This window comes from Vidua chalybeata, chromosome 1, assembly GCF_026979565.1.
Source record: "Vidua chalybeata isolate OUT-0048 chromosome 1, bVidCha1 merged haplotype, whole genome shotgun sequence".
NCBI classification, from domain to species: Eukaryota; Metazoa; Chordata; class Aves; order Passeriformes; family Viduidae; genus Vidua; species Vidua chalybeata.
Genome location: NC_071530.1, coordinates 53,805,482 through 53,826,877, shown reverse-complemented (window position 1 = coordinate 53,826,877; position 21,396 = coordinate 53,805,482). Strand labels below are relative to the sequence as shown.

Below are 21,396 nucleotides of genomic sequence, written 5' to 3'. Positions count from 1 at the left end.
CAAGCACCTCTAGGTCGGGTCTCGCTCACTCTCCCGAACCTCCCCGAGCGCAACCGCTGGTCCCCGGGCAGACAACCTTCGCCGCCCGCGGCGCCCACGCCGCAGTTACCGCGAGATGGGCAGTTACCGCGAGAGGCGCCAGGGACGGGCGGGGGGGGGGAGGGGCAGGGTGAAGTCTCGCGAGAGTGGGGCGGCTCTTGGGCATGCGGGCGAAGGCGGCAGCGCTGCGCCCGATTGGCGGGGTGCGTTCCCCCTCCCCCGCCCGTTTCCGACGTCGCGCATGCGCCGCGCGCCTCCGGGCCGTGTCCGTGTCCCCGTCCCTCCCACGGTGCGTGTGTCACCCGCGCGCGGCGGCGCTGAGGCCGCGAGAGCGCTCCTGGGCACCCGCGGCGCGGGAGCGGCCCCGACACGTGCGGCCCCCGCCGTACAGGAGAACCGGGATCGGAGCCGCGCAGTGCCTCGGGGACTTCGCCCGGAGGCGGCCAGGCCTGGCCTGACCCAGCTGCCCTGCCGGGAGCGGTTGAGGGAAGAAGTGGAGGAGGCCCGCGCCCCGTGTCCGTGTCCCTGCGCGGCGGCGCCCGCGGCCCAGAATGAAGTGAGGAGGAGCCGCCGCCGCCAGGAGACACTTCCGTTTTGCGGGAGAGGCCGCGCCGGCCTGTGGGACGCTGCCGGTGCCGCTCCACCGCCGCCGCATCGGGCAGCGCGCCCAGCCCCGACCTCGGGCGGGGGCCGTATGTATTGGTGCGGCCCCATGTGAGGCGGGCGGTGCGGGAGCGAGCGAGGCCTCGGCGTGGCCCGCGAGTGTCCGTCCCGGTACGTGTGCGCGGCGCCGCCGGCTCCCCATGGCGCCCTGAGCGCGACGGTGGCGGCGGGTTCCCTGGGCCGCGCCCTAGGCCGTGAGCGAGCTCGATGCCGAGCACCTCGGACGCGGCGGCCGGCGGGAGCGGAGGCACCCGGGGCTGGGGCAGCGGCGGTGGCGGCAGCACGGCGGTGGAGGCGGCGGCCGACAAGAAGCGGCTGCACCACCGGAGACGGAAGCGCTTCGCGGCCCAGCCACAGCCGCCGCCGCCGGCCCCGCACCCGCTGCTGTTCCCGTTGCTGCAGCCGCCGCTCCTGCAGCCCCCGCTGCTGCAGCCGCCGCTGCCGCCACAGTCCCTGCTCTTTCTGGCGGCCACCGGCGCCTCCTCTTGTTGCGGGGACGGCGGGGAGCGGAAGCGGCCGCGCGGCAAGCGGCGCTCGGGCTCCCGGCATAAGCGGCGGCGGGGCCGCGGCGGCGGCGGGGGCGCCCAGGAGGCGGAGAAGCGGCGTGGTAGCGGCGGGTTGAGCACGCTGGTGGAGGAATACGACGACGTGAGTTCCCAGTCCGAGGGACTGTTGGGCAGCGGCGCGGCCGGCGGGGGTAGCGGCGGGGGCAGCCCGGGCTCCTCCTCGGGCGGTGGGACCCAGCGGCAGCGGGGCGAGGCAGAGCGAAGCGGTCGATCCCGTCGGGAGCACCGCGGCAGCAGCGGCCGCTCCAAGGAGCGGCATCGAGAGCATCGCCGGCGGGGAGAGGAAAAGGCGCAGCAGGAGGGGACGGCGGCACCAAGCCGCGGGGCATCCGAGCCCTCCTCGTCCTCCAAATCCCGCAGCCGCCACAACCACACCGGGAGCCAAGACCGGGAGGGACTCAAGAGCAGCAGCAGCGGCGGTGGCAGCGACGGCCGCAGGAAGGGCTCCCTCCCCTCGCCCAGCAGCGGCAGGAAAGACCGGGAGATCAAATCGCACCGGAGCCGGACTAAAGCGGCTAAAGAGCCGCCGTCGGCCTACAAGGACCCTCCAAAAGCTTACCGGGACGACAAGCTCGAGCCCAAGGCGTACCGGCGGCAGCGCTCGTCGCCCAGCCCCGGCCGGGATGACAGCCCTCTGCACCGTTCCTCGCAGAGCCAGCGCAGCCGCAAGTCGCTCAGCCCGGTGGGCGCCCGCTCGCCACTTAGCCCCTACAGCCGACGCCGATCCCCGAGCTACAGCCGGCACAGCTCGTACGAACGCGGCGGGGATGTGTCGCCTAGCCCCTACAGCAGCTGGCGCCGGTCGCGAAGCCCCTACAGCCCCGTTATCCGGTAAGTCCGGGCCCGGGGGTGAAGGCGGGATGGGGTGGGGGCCCGGTGTGTTGAGGAGGGGAGTAATGACTGGGGCAGGAATGCAGGAGAGCCCGGAGAGGTTTGCATCCAGCAGCAATCCCTCCCTCTTTCCCTTTTGCTGCCAGAAAGCTGGGGTGAGGGGCAGGGGAGAGAGAGAAGTACAAAGATCTTCCTGTCCTGTCTCTCGGGGAGACAGGGAGACATGAGTGCCTGTAACACTTCCGTGGCTAGTTTCTCTCCGTGGGAGATCACCTGGTTGGAAAAAGGCTTTTAAATGTTAAAGGGTATGAGAGCATTTTCAGATGAGAGTAGCTGAAGGAAGAGGCTCCTTGGAGGACAGGTTTTCTAAAGGACCAATTTTGATTTTTAAATCTTTGCTTACAAAGTATAGACATCCTGTGGTACATTTTTGTGTATTCTGTTCTTGGGTAAAATAGGATGCATATCGAATATATCTGGGTTTGGTTTAATTTCTTCTAATCTAAAGAGAAAACCAGCTGACAGGCAATTTGTGTTTACAAGTGTTTTCTTGTTCCTTTTAGAGCTCTATGGAAGCACTTGGGCTTTCTGTTTTGCTAGAAAATTGAGTCAGTGTCATGTTTTGATAAATTGTCTTGTACTTTACATAAGCTATGAAAAACATAAGCTCTTTTCCTGGTAAGGTTATGCACGTGTATGTAATTAATACATGCTTCCAGATAATTTTTCTTCAGTATTAGTGGGAACTCAGGTTGTAAAGGTCAGCATTGCATGAGTTTTTGAATTTTATGTGGAGAGGAAGTGTGAGCTGTATCTTTCTAATCAGATGCAAATCGTGTTGTGGAATTAAAGCTCTTCAGAATATTTTAACCTGCAGAAAAGTACACTGGAAATTTAGAAGTATTTGCTTAATATGTGTTTATAACTGAAGGTTTTTATTTTCTATATTGGAATCTTATTATTGCCTCATTGTTTGTAGACCTGCTTAAATTCATGTCTGGACTTCAATTTTAAAGATATCCAGCAATGTGTTGTTCCACTGGCAAGAATTTTGTTTACAAGGCATTACCTGGTGGGTTGTCTGAGAACTGTTCTCTGGTGTTTTTAATAAGCACTTTGTGTTGATCACCATTTGGGGGGTTCTGTAGTGTATCCAGGAAACATGATAAAGCCGTTCCATATTTCATTGGGCTCCTGGTAGAGTCTGCTGTCCTGAGTGTACATCAAATGCTGTTTAAAGAGCAAAGTAACAAAGCTGTGTCCTACTTTGTTCAGAGAGATAGAGCCAAAGTGCCATGGGATAAGAATAGCAATTGTCTAAAGGTGTGGTTGTACGGAATAATTTTGTAAGCAGTAAGGTGTTTCAAGAAGAAAACACTGTAATTGCTCTGAAAACACCATGCTGTTCTTCTGTGAGAGTCTGTTATAAGTGGTTAAAATACACTTTCAAAATTATTTGAATAATAGCATAACAGGAATATTATGTGCATAGTTTGATTTAAATGCCCTGGGAATCAAATTTTTTGCTGTAGTTGCTTATATCCTGGAATAAGAAAGCTAATAATGATGCACAGAATTTGTATTTGAGGTTTGCATTTAGGAATAGCCAGATTGACAGCCCAGTTAAGTTTAGGGTTCTGTATGCACTGACTAATTGGGCTGTAGTATAGTTTTGTAGGAGTGTTCTTTTTCTGTTGGTAGTGGGCCTGTTATTTGAAGCATGAAAGTTTAAACCTCCTGATTTTGGTATTCACTCCATAGTGAGTGAGTCTTTCTTGAGCCTGCAGATCTGTTTCTAGAAGTTAGCTTTGTGACTTCCCATCTTTCTTTCTCCCTCCAGTTGAATTGTAATTTGCGTTCAGTTTTTAACTGCTTACAGACAAATGGAGACTGTCAGGTGTTCAGGAGAGGAATTGGAATGGCTAAGTGAAAAGGAGAGGTTTCTATATGTAGAAAGAAAGGTCTGTCCTAATGGGGCATTCATTGCAAAAATGTCACTTGCATAGAAAACAAAAGGAACCTAAAGTGTGAATATAAATTGTTGGTAATGTTTACCTGTTGCGGAGAAATGAAAGCCAGTGTTTTTTTCCATACAGCTATTGATAATGTATACTGCAATGGCAGTGGGGAAATAGAAAGGTAGCAGTTTATACCTTTTTTTTTTAACCAACCAAACTATGTCATAATCACTTTTTGCTTGACTCTAGTGCTACAACCAAAATGCTGAACATTTTGCTGTCCTGTTTGATAATGATACAGTGGCCTTAGACTTGATAGAATGTTACAGTTTCATGAAGGCAACACCTTCTTACAGCACCTGTGTTCATCTGGATGATTTAAAGGCTTAATTCTGGGTTTATGTCCAAACAGCAGGGACTTTGTATGTGACTGAGTATTTTGGCCTGCAAGTCTTTTTGCTCTTTTTGTTTTATGTCTCATATATGTGTCTTCTCTAAAGTTATGTAAATTACCCAGTTATTTTGGTATGTAGAAAATTATTAGGAAGCAGTTCTAGCATGCTTGGAAGGCCTCTGTGTTTATTGATGATTTTTTAATCTAGGTGTCTGAGCTGCTTAGGGAGAAACTTCTAGTAAACAGCTGAAGAGAAACAAGTGAAGTCAGCTTTGCTAGTTTGAAGCAGCAACAGTGCATTGTTGCTGTGAGGTTTGGATTGCAGTACTGACTTAGCTGGTTTTAGGTGATGTTGTTTGGCTGTGGATTCTAAGGAGAAGCAAAGACACTGGATATGTGTTCCATACTTGGTGATTACTCTTTAAATGATAATTACTTTCCCCAGTGTAATAGCAGGGAAAGTTTGTGTTTTGGGTAAACTGATTGAGCTGTATTTGCTTGTTGGACAAAACTTCTTTACTTACTGTGGGTGGATTTGTATTACTCTTATTTTCTTGTAAATATATATGAATTAATATATGGATAGGATAACACAGCAGTTCTAAAGTAGCACATGCATATTTTCGAAATGGAAATTCTTCCAAAAGTATGAGGTATTTATTTCTCTACTGGTAAAATGACTGGATTAAATAAAAAAATTCTCAACCAAACCCCGTGGTTGACAGAAGAAGTAGACGCAGTCTCTTGCTTCCTACAATTTCATGCTAAACTAGTTTCCAGAGAACTACTTTTTGTAACTTGAGTCTGGTCATATGTTATGTGATCACACATTTAAATCAGTTAGCAGTATAGATGAGTAATTGCATTTTTCCAAATTTGGATACACCTACCCATCTGCTTAGATAAAAGTAAGTGGGTGGGGCACTACTAACATAGTACTACTATGTGCATAGATATTGCTTATAGGAAAGATACAAGATGTATTTTTATTTTGGTACTAGAGCAATCTCAGTCTGTATTGGTAGCTAGTCTGTACTCGTGAGGCTCTGCAAAATATGGGTCATTTATGTGCAAAATCACAACAAGTGTAGGGAAAACAGTAAAATACATATTCAGCTAGTAAATGGAGAAGCCATGGTGCCGTACACTGATTTGGAAATGACTTTCATTCTAGTAATTCTACTACTTTTGAATTTAAAGGATTAAGAGAGAGTTTGATTTTCCTGCCCCCCTTGATTAGTAAAAATAGTTTTTTATTTTTTTTAATTTAAAACTCTCTAATTTTGGTTAGTAAAAGTGTATTTTGCAGAATTTAAAATGGACCACTCTAGGTTTTCACTGTTTCGAATAGCTGATTTTTCCAGTGCACATTGCTGGCCTTTGCCTTTTGCTCATGTGCCTTTCCTTTTTCCTTGTTGCTGCTGCTTCTTTCCTTATTTGAAAAAAATAATTAAATTTGAAAAAATTAACTTCAAATGTGTTCAAACACAGATTTTGAGTTTACTTGACCTTTTGCTGGTTGATTTCCTTGTAGACCAAGTTCTCATATGAAAATAGAGGGTTTTAAAGCAGGTTCAAGAAACAAATAAAAGCCTAGCTGAGAGTTTTCCAGTAGGTATTAGGGACCTTTTTAAAGACTTATATTTAGTTTGAATCAGTAAGGCAGGTTATGTAGTCTTCATGTACAAAGCAGCTGAATAGGATTGGTTGCAGAGCTGCATAGAATGTAACCTTGAACTAGGGGCTAGAGAAAATAAATAAAATTAATGAATAAGGGATCAAGTGAAAGAATGCTATTACTGTAATGTCTTAAAGGAATGAACTGTATGTTTGCCTGCTAGACTAACATAGAAAAGCTATACTATGAGCTAAAATGTTTTGTCAAGGTGGTTTATGTTACCAAGGGATTGTAAATGTCTTGGAAAGTCTGTTGTGAAGCCAGTTGATTAAATTTAGGTCTCTCTTCTCAAATACACTTGCTGTGCAGGGAAGGATGGCAGTGCTTAGTCAGTAGTCCAGCATTACCTGCAGGTTAAGGAAAGAGCTGGGCTACAGTTGTTGTTTTAACCTCCTTTGGACTGTTAGGTTTCTTGGTTTTGCCTTCATGTTCTCATAAATCCCTTTGTGTTATGCATTGTTAAAAAGTTATTGACAGTCAGTTCCCTTGTTCAGCTCACAGACCCTTATGTATTTCAAATACAAAATTGTTTGCATTTAGGTAATGTGTAGCTGGCCACCAGCTTGATGGATTAAACTTGCTCTTAAAGCAGTTAAGAAGAAAATAAGTTTTCAAGTTTAGAAACATGAGAAGATAACACATGATCGTTTGGATTTGTCAATAAAATGTAACTTTTTTTGGTATTAAGGGGATACTGAAAGGGGGCAGAAAGAAACACCTAGAAAAGGAGCATGGCAAGAAAAACCGTGTAAGCTGAATGAAATGTATTCCTGGAAATCTAACGTAGGTAACAGTTTTCTTTCCTCTCTGGTTTCAAATATCAAGACACTAAAAGATAACACTCTAAGCTGGTATTTGGAATTCTTTCATTTTCTGCTCGAGAATGTAAGTGGTAGTAGACTTTTTTCTTTGTTAAATTAATCAGTAAATTTTTTAGTGAGCCAATGAAGTGCAGTAAAATGTTGCCTGTCAGGAAGGAGAAACATTGTAAGTTTTGAAACTTGTAATTCAAAATGTTTTGATTTCTTAAGTAGTTTTTTTTCTAAACTAAAGTACATTGTATGAAGCAGAGAAACACTGAATACAAACACTGTTTTATGAAATGTTGGGTACTAGGCAAAACCAAAAAATTAAAAAGAAAGAACAGTGATACCTAAACCAGCCTTTTTTTTTTTTTTTTTTTTTTCTCCATCTTTGAGGGCAATGTTTTTCTTGGCCTGAAAAGTAGAGTTTTGGTTTCAGGGTGGCTTCCTTACTAGTGCTTTCTTCCTCTATCACTTTCTTTAAATTTGTCTCTTCTCCTATATGGTTTGTAGATAATATCTTAACTTTTTTGCTTGTTTGTTTTTCATTTTATTTTATAGCTATAGCTAAAATGTAATTTCTTCCATGTCCCTTTGCAGGTAGTCTGGTTGTGCATACTTATGGTCTTCAGGCACATCAGTTTTCTATTTTCTTTTTGTCATCACCCTCAGTATATAAAAACACACTGACATCTGTATATGGCTCAGAAAGGATTTTACAAATGTCATGAAGTGTGGCAGTTTTCCTCTCTGTAGGGATCTAGACTTGTGTGAAGTGAATTCAAGATTAATGGCTTAAGTGGTAAAGGTACTCTAAAATGGGGCAGAACTTCTGGGTGCAAACAGGGAGAAGCATCGAAGGAATGTTACCTTCTTAGTAACTACTTATTAACCTCTCCCCTTGTGTGTTAACAGCACATGCTGGCGCTTCAGTTTAAGAGAGTGAAATGTGGCCTTTAGGTTTAGTAAACTTCCTGATTTCTCCTTACTTCAGGAAGAGAAATTTGAATTGCGTTGTTCAATGTATTTGCTTTTTGCAGTGCAGGTATGTGCAGTTGCAGCCATCATTCTTTTGTTCCTTTTACTGTGTTAAAAACAGGCTGCTGACTAGGTATGAAACAGTTGGTGTCAAATGTCAGATAAGGCATTTTACGTGTATGTGTATGCATGCACGCACATTTTATAGACACCCGCTGGAAGATTTAGACTGTGTACTTCACATGCCTCTTGCGGTGTTTTTTTAGGGTCTCACTAGGTAGGCAGTGTCCTATTAACTGGCAGACACTGGCTGTTGTGTGAGTGCATTCCTGTGCTGCTGTGACTTCATCTTCTATGTCAAATGTTAAGTCTGAACAGAGTGAGCTGGCTGGTTTTATTATGTATTAAGCAATATTTTTCCACTCTGAGTGCTGTATAAGCTTTGGAGGGAAAGCTTGTAAATGTGTCCATATTTTTGGTTTGTGCCATTTTTATAGGCAAGAACTTGTACATAAGTTGTTTAGTCTTTTGGGACTTCTGAACTACACATGAGAAAGAAAGTGATACTTCAGTGTTTGGAAAGACTATTAGGCTTATGAAAACAGCAGGTTTTATCATTGTAACTTGAATAACTAGCATTTTGACAAATCTGCTTTTTACTTAAAATTCAGGATTTATTAGTTTGGTTGAAAATATTAATGCTTTTGCTGTATTCTCTAGGATCTGCCTGAGTGGTTCAGGTGCAGCAAGGGATTCTTGCTAAGGATTTTGGGATGCTAAAGGTACTATATATAGGTAATATAATAGTTTTTTCTGACATAAATAGTGAAAAGTTTTTGGAAAATTTAAACCAGTGTAGAGTTTTAAACAGTCAGTCAACATTTCATAACTAGGCTGCTATCGTTTTGAACCGCTATTAAGGGTTGTAATAGGTACTGGGACTGAAACTTAACTATTTGTGTGCATGCATATCTGTTGTCTCCCACATGAATGCAGTTCTGACATGGAAAAGTTGTGCAGTTGTCATGTGGAGTGTGAAAGCATGATGGACTATGGTTGGGTTTGGTTTTTTCTCAGCTGAGTTTGCATAAATTCATGTTCATGTCCCAGACTCTCTTGACTAGTATTGATAAAGTACAGACATCAATCCACTGTCAATTCTTACTTGTTTTAGAAGTACAGAAGTTTAGTTTATTTTTGCCCTAGGTTTTCAAAACTGCCTCTTCCTCCCTGAGTTGTGGTAGCTGAATCAGATGATGAAATTAGTTGTCACTGATTTGAACAGATTTTTTCATTTTATCCTTAGTAGTGAGCTAAATGAACCTGTTTTATTTTGTGCCAAAGTGGAACAGAACCAGTCTTAGAATCAGGCACGGTGTCTCACCAACTGTGTTTTAAGCTGCTACTTCTCTTTTCTAGTGCACGTGAAATTATGCCTGTATTTGTTAGTTATGTGATTACTTTCTTTGTTAGGTATCAATCAAAATGAACAAGAAACCCCATATCATACTTGTGAAAGAAAAAGAGCTCATTTTGAGACATTTAGGGCATGTTTTAAATTTAGTACGGGTTGTAATGATGTACTTGGGATGGAGGTAACGTTCTACAGGTAATTGGAAAGAGTCAGTCTGAAATAGCTGATTTATAAACAATATGTGCAAGGAAATTTTTTCCAAGACAGGTCAGTGACATCCTTGCAAATGATGCACCATTTATAGAAGTCAGTTTAGGACTAATGGGGACTATTAACTTGCGCTTGATGCTGGAGAAATGCAGTGATACTGATTCCAGGGTGGGTGCAGATCTGCAGCAGTAACACCACTGTTTGAGATCTTCAGTAATTCCTCTCCAAAAGTGAGACAGCAGTGTGAGGAGAGCTCTGGTCTAGTATTTGAAGTGTGTGTAATGTTTAGATTTTCTTTATTTTTCTTCCTGCTAAATTGTTTAAACTCTGTATAATGGAACTTTGTACCTTTTTAGTTTTACTCCTGTTTGGCCAAACCTCTGAAAATATTCTGTGGGATTTAGTACTTGGATCTTCAAAATAATGAGAAAAATTACTTCAGCAACAGGATTCATAATGAAGAAGAGAGTTTTCAATGGAATTTTTGTGCCCAATATTATGATTTTATTTGGTGTTTATTATACATGAACATTAATATCTCTTTACTGAATAAACCAAACATTAGATTTTGGTTGAAAATTGTTAGAAGAGAATTGTGAGGCTTCTTTCAATTAAAGTGTAAAAAACTTTTAGGATTATTATTATTATTGCTATCTGTTATTGTTACCCTGCTGTGCCACAATGTCCTATAAAACCTGCTTCCTGGCGTAAAAATTGAACTGTGCTAGTTTCCAAGAGTTATCTTCATCTGAGATTGGACTTTTTTTTTCTTTCATGAATCTAGCCATTTGGATCAATTCCACCTGTAGAATTTTGAGGCTTGTGCTGTACTATATAGTGTGCATACACATTGTTTCAGTCACTTTTTGATTTATCTGAGTGATTTTTATTGGGTAAGAGTGCATTATAAAAGGAAGAAGAGTGTAAATTTAGAAATTAGTCAATACTGCACACAAAAGAAACATTATTGTACTTGATTAAATATTTGTTCAGTTAAAGCATTAAGATATAATTTTGTGTGTTGATAATGAAAACTGAATTGATTTAATTGTCAGAAAAATGAATTTTGGTGTGGGATGGGTAGACCTGATCATAGGGATTGTAGTTGGTATTCTTTTTGTTTATTTTTGGGTTACTTTATTTTGTTGGTTTAGTCTGGGTTTTTTGTTTCCTTTTGTTTTAGCAACCTCCATACATTGGTGTGCTATCTTTTGAACTCTGAAATTCTTGTATTTTCAGGAAGTCTTATTTTTGCTATTGCTTGATGCTTTTTTCTTTGTTCAGCTGATGAATACTGGGTGTTTTTAATCCTGAATATGCTTTTTCCTCCAAATGATAAGCAAAATAAATTTCCATCAAACTTTAATCAAGAAAATACTTGTAGATCTGATGAATATCCTTGTTATTCTTGGTATGGTAAAATGGATTAAACCCCTTACATTTAATTTAATTTATTTCATAACATTGCTGTGTGGTTGCTTTGATTTCTTTTTTTTCTTCTTTCTATTAGTGTCTGCATTGAGATGCAGTTATAGCATAGGCCCGTTTGTGGGTTATGTTTGCTTGTCATAGCAAATAGTTGTAACAAATGTTGGGTACTTGGGCTTTTGGGAGCCGGGGAGGTTGTTTGTTTTGATTCTTTTTGAAGTTGTACAATTAGATTTCAAAAAAGGAAAGTTGTCTTTCAGCTGGCCACATTGCAGCCTTTAGTATTCCATTTTTTTCTTTAGTATTCCATTTTTTTATCAATTAACTTATGATATTTATGGAAGTGAAAATTCAGACATTCCTAAAATTAAAAACAGTGTTGTTTAGATTTCTCATGTCCTGTGTAATTTTAATTTCATTTTGTTGAATTCTGACTATGTAGTCAATTGAATTTTTTTCAAGTACTGTGTGTACTAAAGGTATTTGTACAAGTTGCATGCATTAAGATTTTCTTTAAGGAGAAAAATATCTCTTAAGTAGTGAGGAAAGCAGAACATTTCTTGCCTTATATAAGTATTGTATTTCACAGTTCTGTGAGATGAGAAACTACATATAAGGGTTTTAATGTTTTCTAATAGGAAAGTATAGAATCTTGACTGATTAACTATAGAATTTTATTTTTTGGTCTTTCTTATTTCATAGACTTCTGTTTATTCTATGAGCACGGTGATAATAGTTGATTTTAAAAATGTAATTTGTCAAAAAAGTAGATGTGCTGGGAAAGCAGCTAGACTTAATTTTACCTGGGTGAATCTTTACTTTTTTGAAACAGGAGATCAGCAAAATCTCGAAGCAGAAGTCCGTATTCATCAAGGCACTCCAGGTCTCGTAGCAGACACAGATTATCTAGATCCAGAAGTCGCCATTCAAGTATTTCTCCTAGTACACTGACTCTGAAGAGTAGCCTGGCTGCTGAGCTGAACAAAAACAAAAAAGCAAGAGCTGCTGAGGCAGCCAAAGCTAGTGCGAAAGCTTCCAATACTTCAACACCTACTAAGGGAAACACTGATACTGCTGTAAGTGCACCTCAAGTGAACAATGCTAAGGACCTGAAGAAAATAAAAACTGAGCATACACCTTCTCCTACCAGCAGTGCAAATCTGAAAAATGACAAGGCAAAAGCAAAGGTCTCGCTTCCTGAAACAAAAGCAGAAAATAATTTAATTGCAGACAAAATTACGAAACAGAAACCTGCAGCAGTAAAAGAGAATAAATTGACTGTTGTGAAGCAGCAACCAGTCCCTGTAAAAGAGAAAAGCAAACCAAGTACACCAAGTGTAGTAGCCAAGGAGAAGGATCGAATTGTTGCACTACCGACCTCCACACTACCACCCTTGCCTTTGCCTCCCACGCTGCCTGAAGATAAAGAAACTGATAGGTGAGTTGTGACAGAGATTTGCTTTTGGGATTGTTTGTTCCTTTTTATAATGGTTGTTATTATTTCCTTTGGAAAATAAATATAAAATTATATGCCAGGTCAGGCTAATGCATTTTTCAATTTGTTCTTGCTCTTCAGTCTTGTTTGACTGATGACTATTAGTGAACTGGAGAAATTTAGTCTTAAAAATAATTTTAGTTCTTGAAAGAAGAAGAGTTTGGTCTAAGAAGAAGCTTTCTATAAAAAGTCTACTAAAGAAATAGTTTAAAAATTGCTGGTAATAATAGCTTTGGGATGAATTAAAGGATGTATTCAAGGATTCAAGGTTTCAAGTTTGGTGTGAACATATACATACTTCTTGGGAAAAGTTGAATTCAGTTGCAATATGAGAAAATTATTTAGCTGGGGTTTGAAGAAAAGATCCTCTTCCATTTGAAAGGCAGTTGTTCTATAGCTGGACATTATTTTAGTGTAATTTATTTCAAAGATCAGTATTATTTTGAGTATGTATAATGGAACTGAAGTTCATGGCTTGTCATTTGTGTGAATTTTGAAAATTGGTCTGTAGTGAAGAAATTAATTTCTATGTCTAAGTGTCATCTGAATTACAGAGAATCTCTGCTGTGATTTGTTTTTTTTTTGTTTTTGTTTTGTTTTTTGGTTTTTTTTTTTGTTTTGTTTTTTTATTTTGTTTTTTGGTTTTTTTTTTTTTTTTTTTTTTTTGTTTTGCTGAAGGTGCTACATGCCTCTCACATGTATGCAAGAAATCACAAGTAAGCCAGAAATTTTTAGCTAGAGGTGAAGATTGTTTCTCTTGTGTTTGCTAGTTATTTAAGTTTGTATTAAACATTAAAGGTGCATAGAAGCCTTGGGAGATAAATGCAACCTAACATAGTATTAGACAGTTAGATATTATTTTTTAGTTGTAAGATAGAAATAGTTTCTTGTCCTTCAGCGTTAAACTACAGCAAATGTAATAATGGTGTAGTTAATGTATGATTGTATTTACATTTCTGACAAAGCCATCCTCTCCAGGTAAATGAGAATCCTGATGCTGTGAGCAAGATTTACTGTTTTAACTAAAAACTGGTCTATGTAGTTTAACTAAATATGACTAGCATTGCAGTATTAATTGCAACAACATGAAATGAGATTTCATATTGAAGCTGGATGATTGCTTCTGATATTATTATTATTGTTATATTTTAATGGATCACCTGTTTTAAGTTAGCTAAACTGAGGGGTTAAGCTACAATTAAGCAGTGGTTCTTTCAGCACTGGGCTCATTTTCCTTTCAAAATCAAAAGCCTACTGCTTGCAAACAGCTGCATTAGAAAGATTAATGACAAGTAATGGAATGTCTTTTATGCTTTGCTTAGTTTTACCTATAGGATGTTATAAACTTTGAATCAGAAATTATAAGTCATGATAAAGCTTAAGTAATCAAAGGAATAAGATCAGTGTTTTTAATGGCAGAGGATGGCAAAGGTATTTACCTTGAGCTCGGAGTTACTATGGGGAAATTGTGTCAACAAAGAAAGTTTGAGCTCAATGCTATGCAGAACTGTCTGGTTCGGTTCCTTCAGTAAGAATCTCATAATCCCACAAATAAGCGACCTAAGGGAACATCAGTTGCAACCCCACAGTGCAGGTTAGCTGAAAAGGAAAATTGCTCTGGTCATCAATGATGTGTGATTCAGCAGACCTGAAAAAAAAGCTGCTCTTGGCTGCCTCTGTTTTCATGTGCCACTTTTAAAAATCTGTGTCAGAACCTTTCATATGTTAGGCTTTCACTCATATTGAAAATTTTGGGGAAAAATTATGAGATAAATACTAATATATAAACTTCAAAATTAGAGCTTTTTAGTGCCTTGACAGTTACATGCACTGCACTAAGGTGGTTTATTCTTTATAGCATGTTAACCATTATATTTGTGATGAGGGCAGTCTATGCTTGCTTGTGATGCTTCTTTAAAATAGGGCAGTGGCAGTTTAGGAAGTGGTAAAAGACATAAAAGTGTTCCGTTTTCACAGAGAAGCATAGACATATGCAAAACACTGGAATGCTGTATTTGAATATATAAGGACTACTCATTGCAAGAAAAGTAAGAAAAAATGTATGCATTCTGTATTATGTGAGTTGGTAATGTTTCCATTTAGAGAAGTTCCTGCTTTATCTATGAAACTAAGGAGGTAAGAAGTTGTAGAAAAACTGTCACAGAGAAGGATGAATAGTGTGATTTGGCAAATGCAGCTAACTTGGAAAATGTCCCCTCACAGTATGACTTAAGTTTTATTGATACAGTGATGGAAATTAAAAGAGTTAATACTGTGTGAGTGTCCTGTAGGAGAGAAACAATTATGTAATTATATATAGTTTAGAGATGGTCATGGCTTTAAAATTACTGGATGTGCAGTAGCTGAAGAAATCTAGCTAAACTAAAAAGTTCTAGTAAAATTGATCCATATACTTAAGAAAAAAAATCCTGCAGCAGTTATGATTCCCCATTAGAAGAGTAAGAGCATTTCTCAGATCATTGTGTAATTAAAAGATGCTGTACATGTGTTTGGGGATTTTTCTCAAGACAGAGATGAACAGTATCTGTTATCTAATTATGGCTGGTTAAAAATCAGTCAGATATCAGTAGTCCATGTCAGAAAATCATTGTCATTTTTTCATCTGATATTTTTTCCCACTTGATATGCATACTGATCACTAGAAATGTGTTGAAGCTGGAGTGTTTCAGCAGATGTATATAATTAGAATTAGTAGATGAGGTGATGTGAACAGTCTCATAATGCCGGGCAGTGTTAATGTAAGCATGAAGCTCATTAGCTGTGATGACCAATTTTAGAGAGAGCTGGGTTAGTCAGATCTTCAGCATCTGAGCTCTAAATATTTGTAATAGTCTAGGCCATAACCTTGGAAAGAAGCTTATGTGGTAGAAGTCTGGCCTGGTAAGGCTTCTTGTGTCATCTTACCTCAGCTTTCACCAGAAAGGTCTGATTTCACAGTTCTGTAGAATTGTGGTTGTTAACTGTGCATCTTCCAAAGGGCTATTTGTGAGTCATTTATCCAAGTCATGCAAATTTTAAAAGCAGAGATTTCAAGTGTTGGTGCATTGACAGTCTAGAATATATATTTTTTTAAATTCTACTAAGTTTTGCTATTATGTTAATATTCTACTATCTTCAACTTACTAGCAAAATGATGGTTTTTTTTAATAGTTTGAGAGAAAATCTTTCAGTGAAGTCAGTTAAAGAAACAGAGAAGAAACTTCGTCACCTGCTTGCAGACTTGCCACTTCCACCTGAGTTGCCTGGAGGAGCTGAGGTACCCAGAAGTCCTGAAGAAAAGAAACCAGCAGTTCAGTTACATAGCAAGAGAAGACCGAAGTATGTTTGTTAAACTTTTAAAAAAGCTTATCAAGCAAGTAGAAATGATAATAGTTTCTTTAAATTATGTTCTTGTCCAAAGAGTTCTGCTTTCTGACATTTTTTATATTAATTAAATATTAATATTTAATTAATCAATAAAATAGTATTGACTCAAACTGCACGGTTTATTGCCACTTAATGGTAATAAGACAGGTAACTAGTAATGTCTCAAATTGCATCGAGGGTGTCTTCAAAGCTAAGACAGTGTCTAGTTATACCAGCTGTATTCTTAAAAATATTTGTTGCTTTCTAGAATATGTGGACCACGACATGGTGAAACGAAAGAAAAAGAAATAGACTGGGGAAAGCGCTGTGTGGATAAATTTGATATCATTGGTATTATTGGTGAAGGCACTTATGGGCAAGTTTACAAAGCCAGAGATAAAGATACAGGTAAGTTCAAAAAAGGTAAATGTAATCTTACAATTTTAAATGAACAGGATGGTTTTGGATTTTGTTTTATATTGAGTAAAATTTGTGGTATTCTGCCCTCTTATATGTGGAAGTTTTTTAGTTGTTGGTGTGTTCAGTTTTAAGTTTAGCATTTGTCTAAATCAGAAATTATTGTTTGCTGCATTGGAAAATCATTTCTCTGTAAAGCTGTGGCTGAAATGAAGCTGAGTAGTCCTAAATTCTGATTCTTATTTTTTGAGTTTTGATGTTCTGTATAAAGTTGAACTAGTAAAGAAGAGAGGCTAAATATCATGGGGAAACTAAATGTCAACGTAGGCAGGTTGACAAACTGTAATGAAGTTTGTAAGGGGATGTAGCTGTGAAAGAAGCTATGCATAAAACTTGGTCATGGTTGTTTGTACTCCAGTAGTCGCTAGTTCACAGTAGGAAGAGAACCTGCTTCTGTGCAACACAGCTGTGAAGAGTTGCACATGGAGTATTCTTGCAATATAACTGACTTTACAATAGTGACGTTATTTTTTAATTTCATGTTAAACGACTGCTGAAATGAGCAAGCAGTGATCAGTAGGATACATAATATTGTCACTTCTTCTAAATAGATTATCCAAATTCCTTATATATGCTGTATGCTGTGTGATTGTTTTGTGATTAGTTAGTAGTTCTTTCCATGATTGCTTACTCTTATGGCTTATTTGTGCGTGCTTTGAATGCTGGACCATTTTCTATTTCAGCAGTAATTGAATCCCATAGGAGCACATACCAGCCTCAGTTCCTTCTTTCTGATCACCAGAGGAATAAGCAGTGTGATTATAATTCCTTCTTTATTCTTCACCTGTCCTTGTCTCAGTTTGCAAACTTTAGTTCTAGTTGAACTGTCACAGATTTTTGCTTTTACCTTAAGAACCTTTGCAAATCATTGTTAGGATCCCCTGAGATACCCTTCTTTGCATATTTGCATTTTAATTCTGTCATAACCATATTGCCTTTTTGGAAAACTTCAGGTTATTTGTGCATCACAGTCATCTTTTAACCTCCCCTCCCACAGAAGTTGTTGCTTTCTGCATTTAAGGCATCCGTACAGATACAGAAAACAAATCTGTTAGCTTTGGATTCAAATCCCATGTGGAGAGCGGCATTATGGCCTTTGAGATACCTTAGAAGAAGCTCTGTAATGGGCTTTCAGAGCAAGTGGATGTGGTGTCATGCTGGAATATGTGAGTGTATTGTGTAAGTTAGTGTAGGGTAGGTACTTTTTAGAACTAACAAAGATATCTGGGCTGTCAGTAAACTTCCTAGACACAGCAATAAACTTTCAAGAACAAAATGATTGAACTAGCATGTATGGTCTGTAGATATCCTCCATCATGAGTAGATCATGCTCCTGCCATTTTGTAGACTCCAGTTTGATCCAGCCCACCCTGCAGTAAAATAGTAAGGGAAAATCTCCTTACTGTAAAAATGGCAGTGCCACTTGTGCTTGTAGAAAGTATACTGATGAATCTGAGGACTCTTTAGTCATCTGCCTTATATCTTGAGCTGCGTAGTATTTCTGGCTAGATACATGCATTCTGACAAATGGTAATGTAGTATTAAGAAATCCAGAGCAGTCACAGGCTTCTGTCTCTAAAGCTGCTGCTGATAATCACTCTTTACTGGTAGACATGGTGTGGAATTTTGGGATATGTGAGTTGCGCAGGAAGAAGGAGGATAGCCCTTATAGTGTGTGTAGCTGAAAATTCTCATTTGTATTTTTGCTTCTGTATGTGATGCTGATTTCTGTTCAGCATAGTGCTTGGTGCAAGCATCAGGGTTTTGAAAAACAAACATACGAATCAATACTAAATCCCATGGTTTGGTTGCTAATCTTAATGGCTTTTATTTAAATTTTCTTTTAGGGGAGATGGTAGCACTGAAGAAAGTACGATTGGATAATGAAAAGGAAGGGTTTCCAATTACAGCTATTCGAGAGATTAAGATTCTTCGACAGCTTAATCATCAAAGCATCATCAACATGAAGGAAATAGTGACGGATAAGGAAGATGCTTTAGACTTCAAGAAGGACAAAGGTATCTATGCTAACAGGGGTTGCTCTTTTTGGACCTGTTCTTAATGTGATAGTCTGCTATGCTGGATTTGAAGTTACACTTCATTAAAAAATATTGTGATCACAATATTGCAAACTGTGATGCTTGATGAGGGATTTTAATTTTGATTTAAATACTATAAGACGTTGTTTACTTAACTCAGCTATGCATTTTGCTTATAGAAATGTTTTCTGCCAATATTTTATGCAATAAAAAAATGTATTGCTTGATTGTGGTTTTGCTGTAGAGGAGCAGATGTTTGACTCCTTGACACTAATGGATTAGGGAGGCCAGCAGTTATAGGAAGCTCTTAATTGTGAGCTTTTTTTAACATTTTGTTTTTTTTATTGCTTTCTCATACCATTTTGAGTATAATAGGCTGAATGTTGAAGAGATGTTTTTCATTTTAGGCCTTGGTTTTATATGAATTGTTCTTCAGTTACTTTTTTGATGATTAGGCATGTGTATTTTGTGGGCTATAAGAGGAGTAAATTAAAAGTATGAAAAGCAAGACTTGTATAGTGGTAGTGTTTTTCCCCAAAGAGAAGGCATGCAGACTTCTACTCTTGGTTCCTTCAGTTTTAAGTCTGTCTTGTTTGAATTGCTTCAACCTCCTTAGTCTAGAGATTCAAGCAAACAGTGAAAATCATGCAGTGTTGTTGCTTGGTACTTCTGATCTTGGAGTGGTATTTTGCCTGGAGGCATTTCATTTTAGGTCTAAGTGTTACAAATCTATAATTTTGGAAGTATTTTAGTGTCCTGTGGGCAATTTGTTACATAGATTGGCTTAGGAGAGTGTTTGGAATGTGGTACCTGTCGTCCTTCCCTGCTCTCCCTACCTGAGTCTCTATACAGCATGCCCAGCAGCAGTGCCGGTAGAAGATGCTGTATGTGCTGCATGGCCAGCTGCATCACCAGGTGATATGATCATTCAGAAGGTAAATATGAAGCAGGAATTCGTTTGGATTTTTTTTTCCTAGCATCTTTGGAAAGTATAATACCTTGAAGCATATACAGCACTGACATACTTAAAAGTGGGAAGTATCTAGCCAGAGTTTCTCAAGAGTTGTGCAGGTTCAGTGGTCAGGCCCCATTCAAAATTCTGACAGTCTGCAACAGCCAGTTTAGTCTTTGTATGTGAATCTTGTGCTAAGCTTTAATTAGGTATAACCTACTTGGTAATGAGACCACACTGAGGCTTGACTTAATATTTAACGAGTCTTTAATGAATTTTCTTTTTTTCTGTTTAGTCTCCTGTTTAGAATTGAATAGTTTTTTTTTTTTTGTACTTCAAACTGTGTCTCATTAACTTCAAATTTTTTTTTCCAAGTCTGTATTTGTGCTTTTGATATTACTTCTGATTTAATTTCTTGTTCTTTTTTAACAGCATATTAAAACAAGTATATTTTCTGAAAATTTACAAGGGCAGGGGTTTCTCTGGAGAAGAATTCTGTTCTATTCTGCTAGAATAGAATTAATTTCTGATAGTTGAGTAAGTTCTGATAGTTTCTTTAAAACATTAGCAGGATAATGAAACTGCTGTTACAACTTCTTTGTGAAAAAAAAGGAAGTTGTGTTTTTTTTCAGGCACTGTATTCCGTATTTCTATAATGAGTAGTTAATTGTGAGATAGGCCAAATTGTAGTCTGTGCAGGGAATGAATGCAAGTGGGAGGAAGTTTGGTCATTTTCACAGTAAAGTGTTGCAAATGCAAGAGTAGGCTGTTTAACAAGGAACCGTTAGGAAAGTGGTAGTGATATCTTAAAACAGGCAGAGGTTACAGTAAAAGCAGGGTATTTTGCCTATATGATGAACATGTTTATGCTTAATGCATGTTACATGTTTACCATAGCTTTGAAATATGACTTGGAAAACCCTGCTGATACCTCACTTAGAAGAGTAGGGAATAAGAATGTTTTTGCTATCACATGTTTTTCTAGTTATAATAAGTAAAGTTAATTTTGTTTCTAAGGCTGTGTATCATATCCTGACATAGTACTCATCTGCTTTTTCACTTAAGGCAGTGTTTTTTTTTTTTTCAGTTGGATCTTAGTAGTTTAATATACAGTACCTTCACTTTTCTGACAATAATGGGAGTGTTGGGCCCACTTTATAGTACTTGATTGAAGGATACTTTTTAAGATAGCAATATTGGACCACAAGCCAGCAATATCTTGGCTTGTACAACTTTGTCCTGATCTTTTGAGCTGCATTATGTGTTTTTAAATGACACACTCAAAAGTCTGGAAGAGAGAGGATCACTCGTTCCCAATGTTAAAGCCTGTCTCAATATTTTCAACAAAGAAGATGGAAGAAATTGTATCTGTGTTTTATCCTGGCCAGCTTGGACTATAAATTTAAAGACATGAACAGCTTTGATAGATAGTTTTGGGTTTATTCTTTTGCTAGTGACTGTTAGGAAAAGAAGTGTAACACATTGGAGCAGTGTGTTACAAATTTTCTAAGTGCATTTCCCTCCATCAGTGGAAGTCAGCACCTTAGGCAGCATAATTGTATAGATTGGGTATATACAAAGCAGAGTGGGTGATACATGGGTCTGTCTACTGAGGATCAGAAGTTGTTCACTTTGCAGTCTTCATTATACATGAACTGTGCCTGATGATAAAGTTGGAGAACAGCATTAATGATTACTAATTAGTAATGTAACATTTTGATTCTTAGGCACAATCCTGATAGATAAAACATATATGTTGGATGTGGCCACAAAGAGTATTCATTTTATATGTTTATTGTGTAGGCTTTTCTCACCTACCTAGTACTCAGTGGGAGATAGGTGAACACCCAAACTTAATGATGGGAGCTTGTGACTCTGAGGTTGTATTCAATCTTTCCTGTGTTGAGCCACCTTATCAGGTATAAAATGAATTATTGAGAAAATACTTGCTCAGTTTGAGCTGTTCTCAGTTTTGGTATTTTTCCTTCATGCGTGTATAATTTATATGACTTTGGTGTATATCTTTTTACTTTGGGCACTTGAAAAGGTTCTTCAGTTCTCAGTTGTCTCTAACCGCTGGGAGATGGAAGTATTCTACAGTCTAG

General features: G+C 39.4%; 1 protein-coding gene across 5 annotated transcripts in view; it reads left to right on the top strand.

The window, feature by feature from the left end:
- The first annotated feature begins 329 nt into the window (after positions 1-329).
- The window catches only part of CDK13 (cyclin dependent kinase 13), a 47,545-nt gene continuing 26,478 nt past the window's right edge, over positions 330-21,396 (top strand). For 3 of the 5 annotated variants that reach the window (XM_053965097.1, XM_053965106.1, XM_053965079.1), the window contains exons 1-5: positions 330-2,099; positions 11,795-12,400; positions 15,605-15,796; positions 16,092-16,231; positions 18,148-18,318. In XM_053965097.1, the coding sequence (XP_053821072.1) occupies positions 910-2,099; positions 11,795-12,400; positions 15,605-15,796; positions 16,092-16,231; positions 18,148-18,318 (2,299 nt within the window). In that variant the 5' untranslated portion in view covers positions 330-909. The remainder of the gene's footprint in view (positions 2,100-11,794; positions 12,401-15,604; positions 15,797-16,091; positions 16,232-18,147; positions 18,319-21,396) is intronic. The other 2 variants (XM_053965114.1, XM_053965088.1) reach the window with 1 other exon arrangement.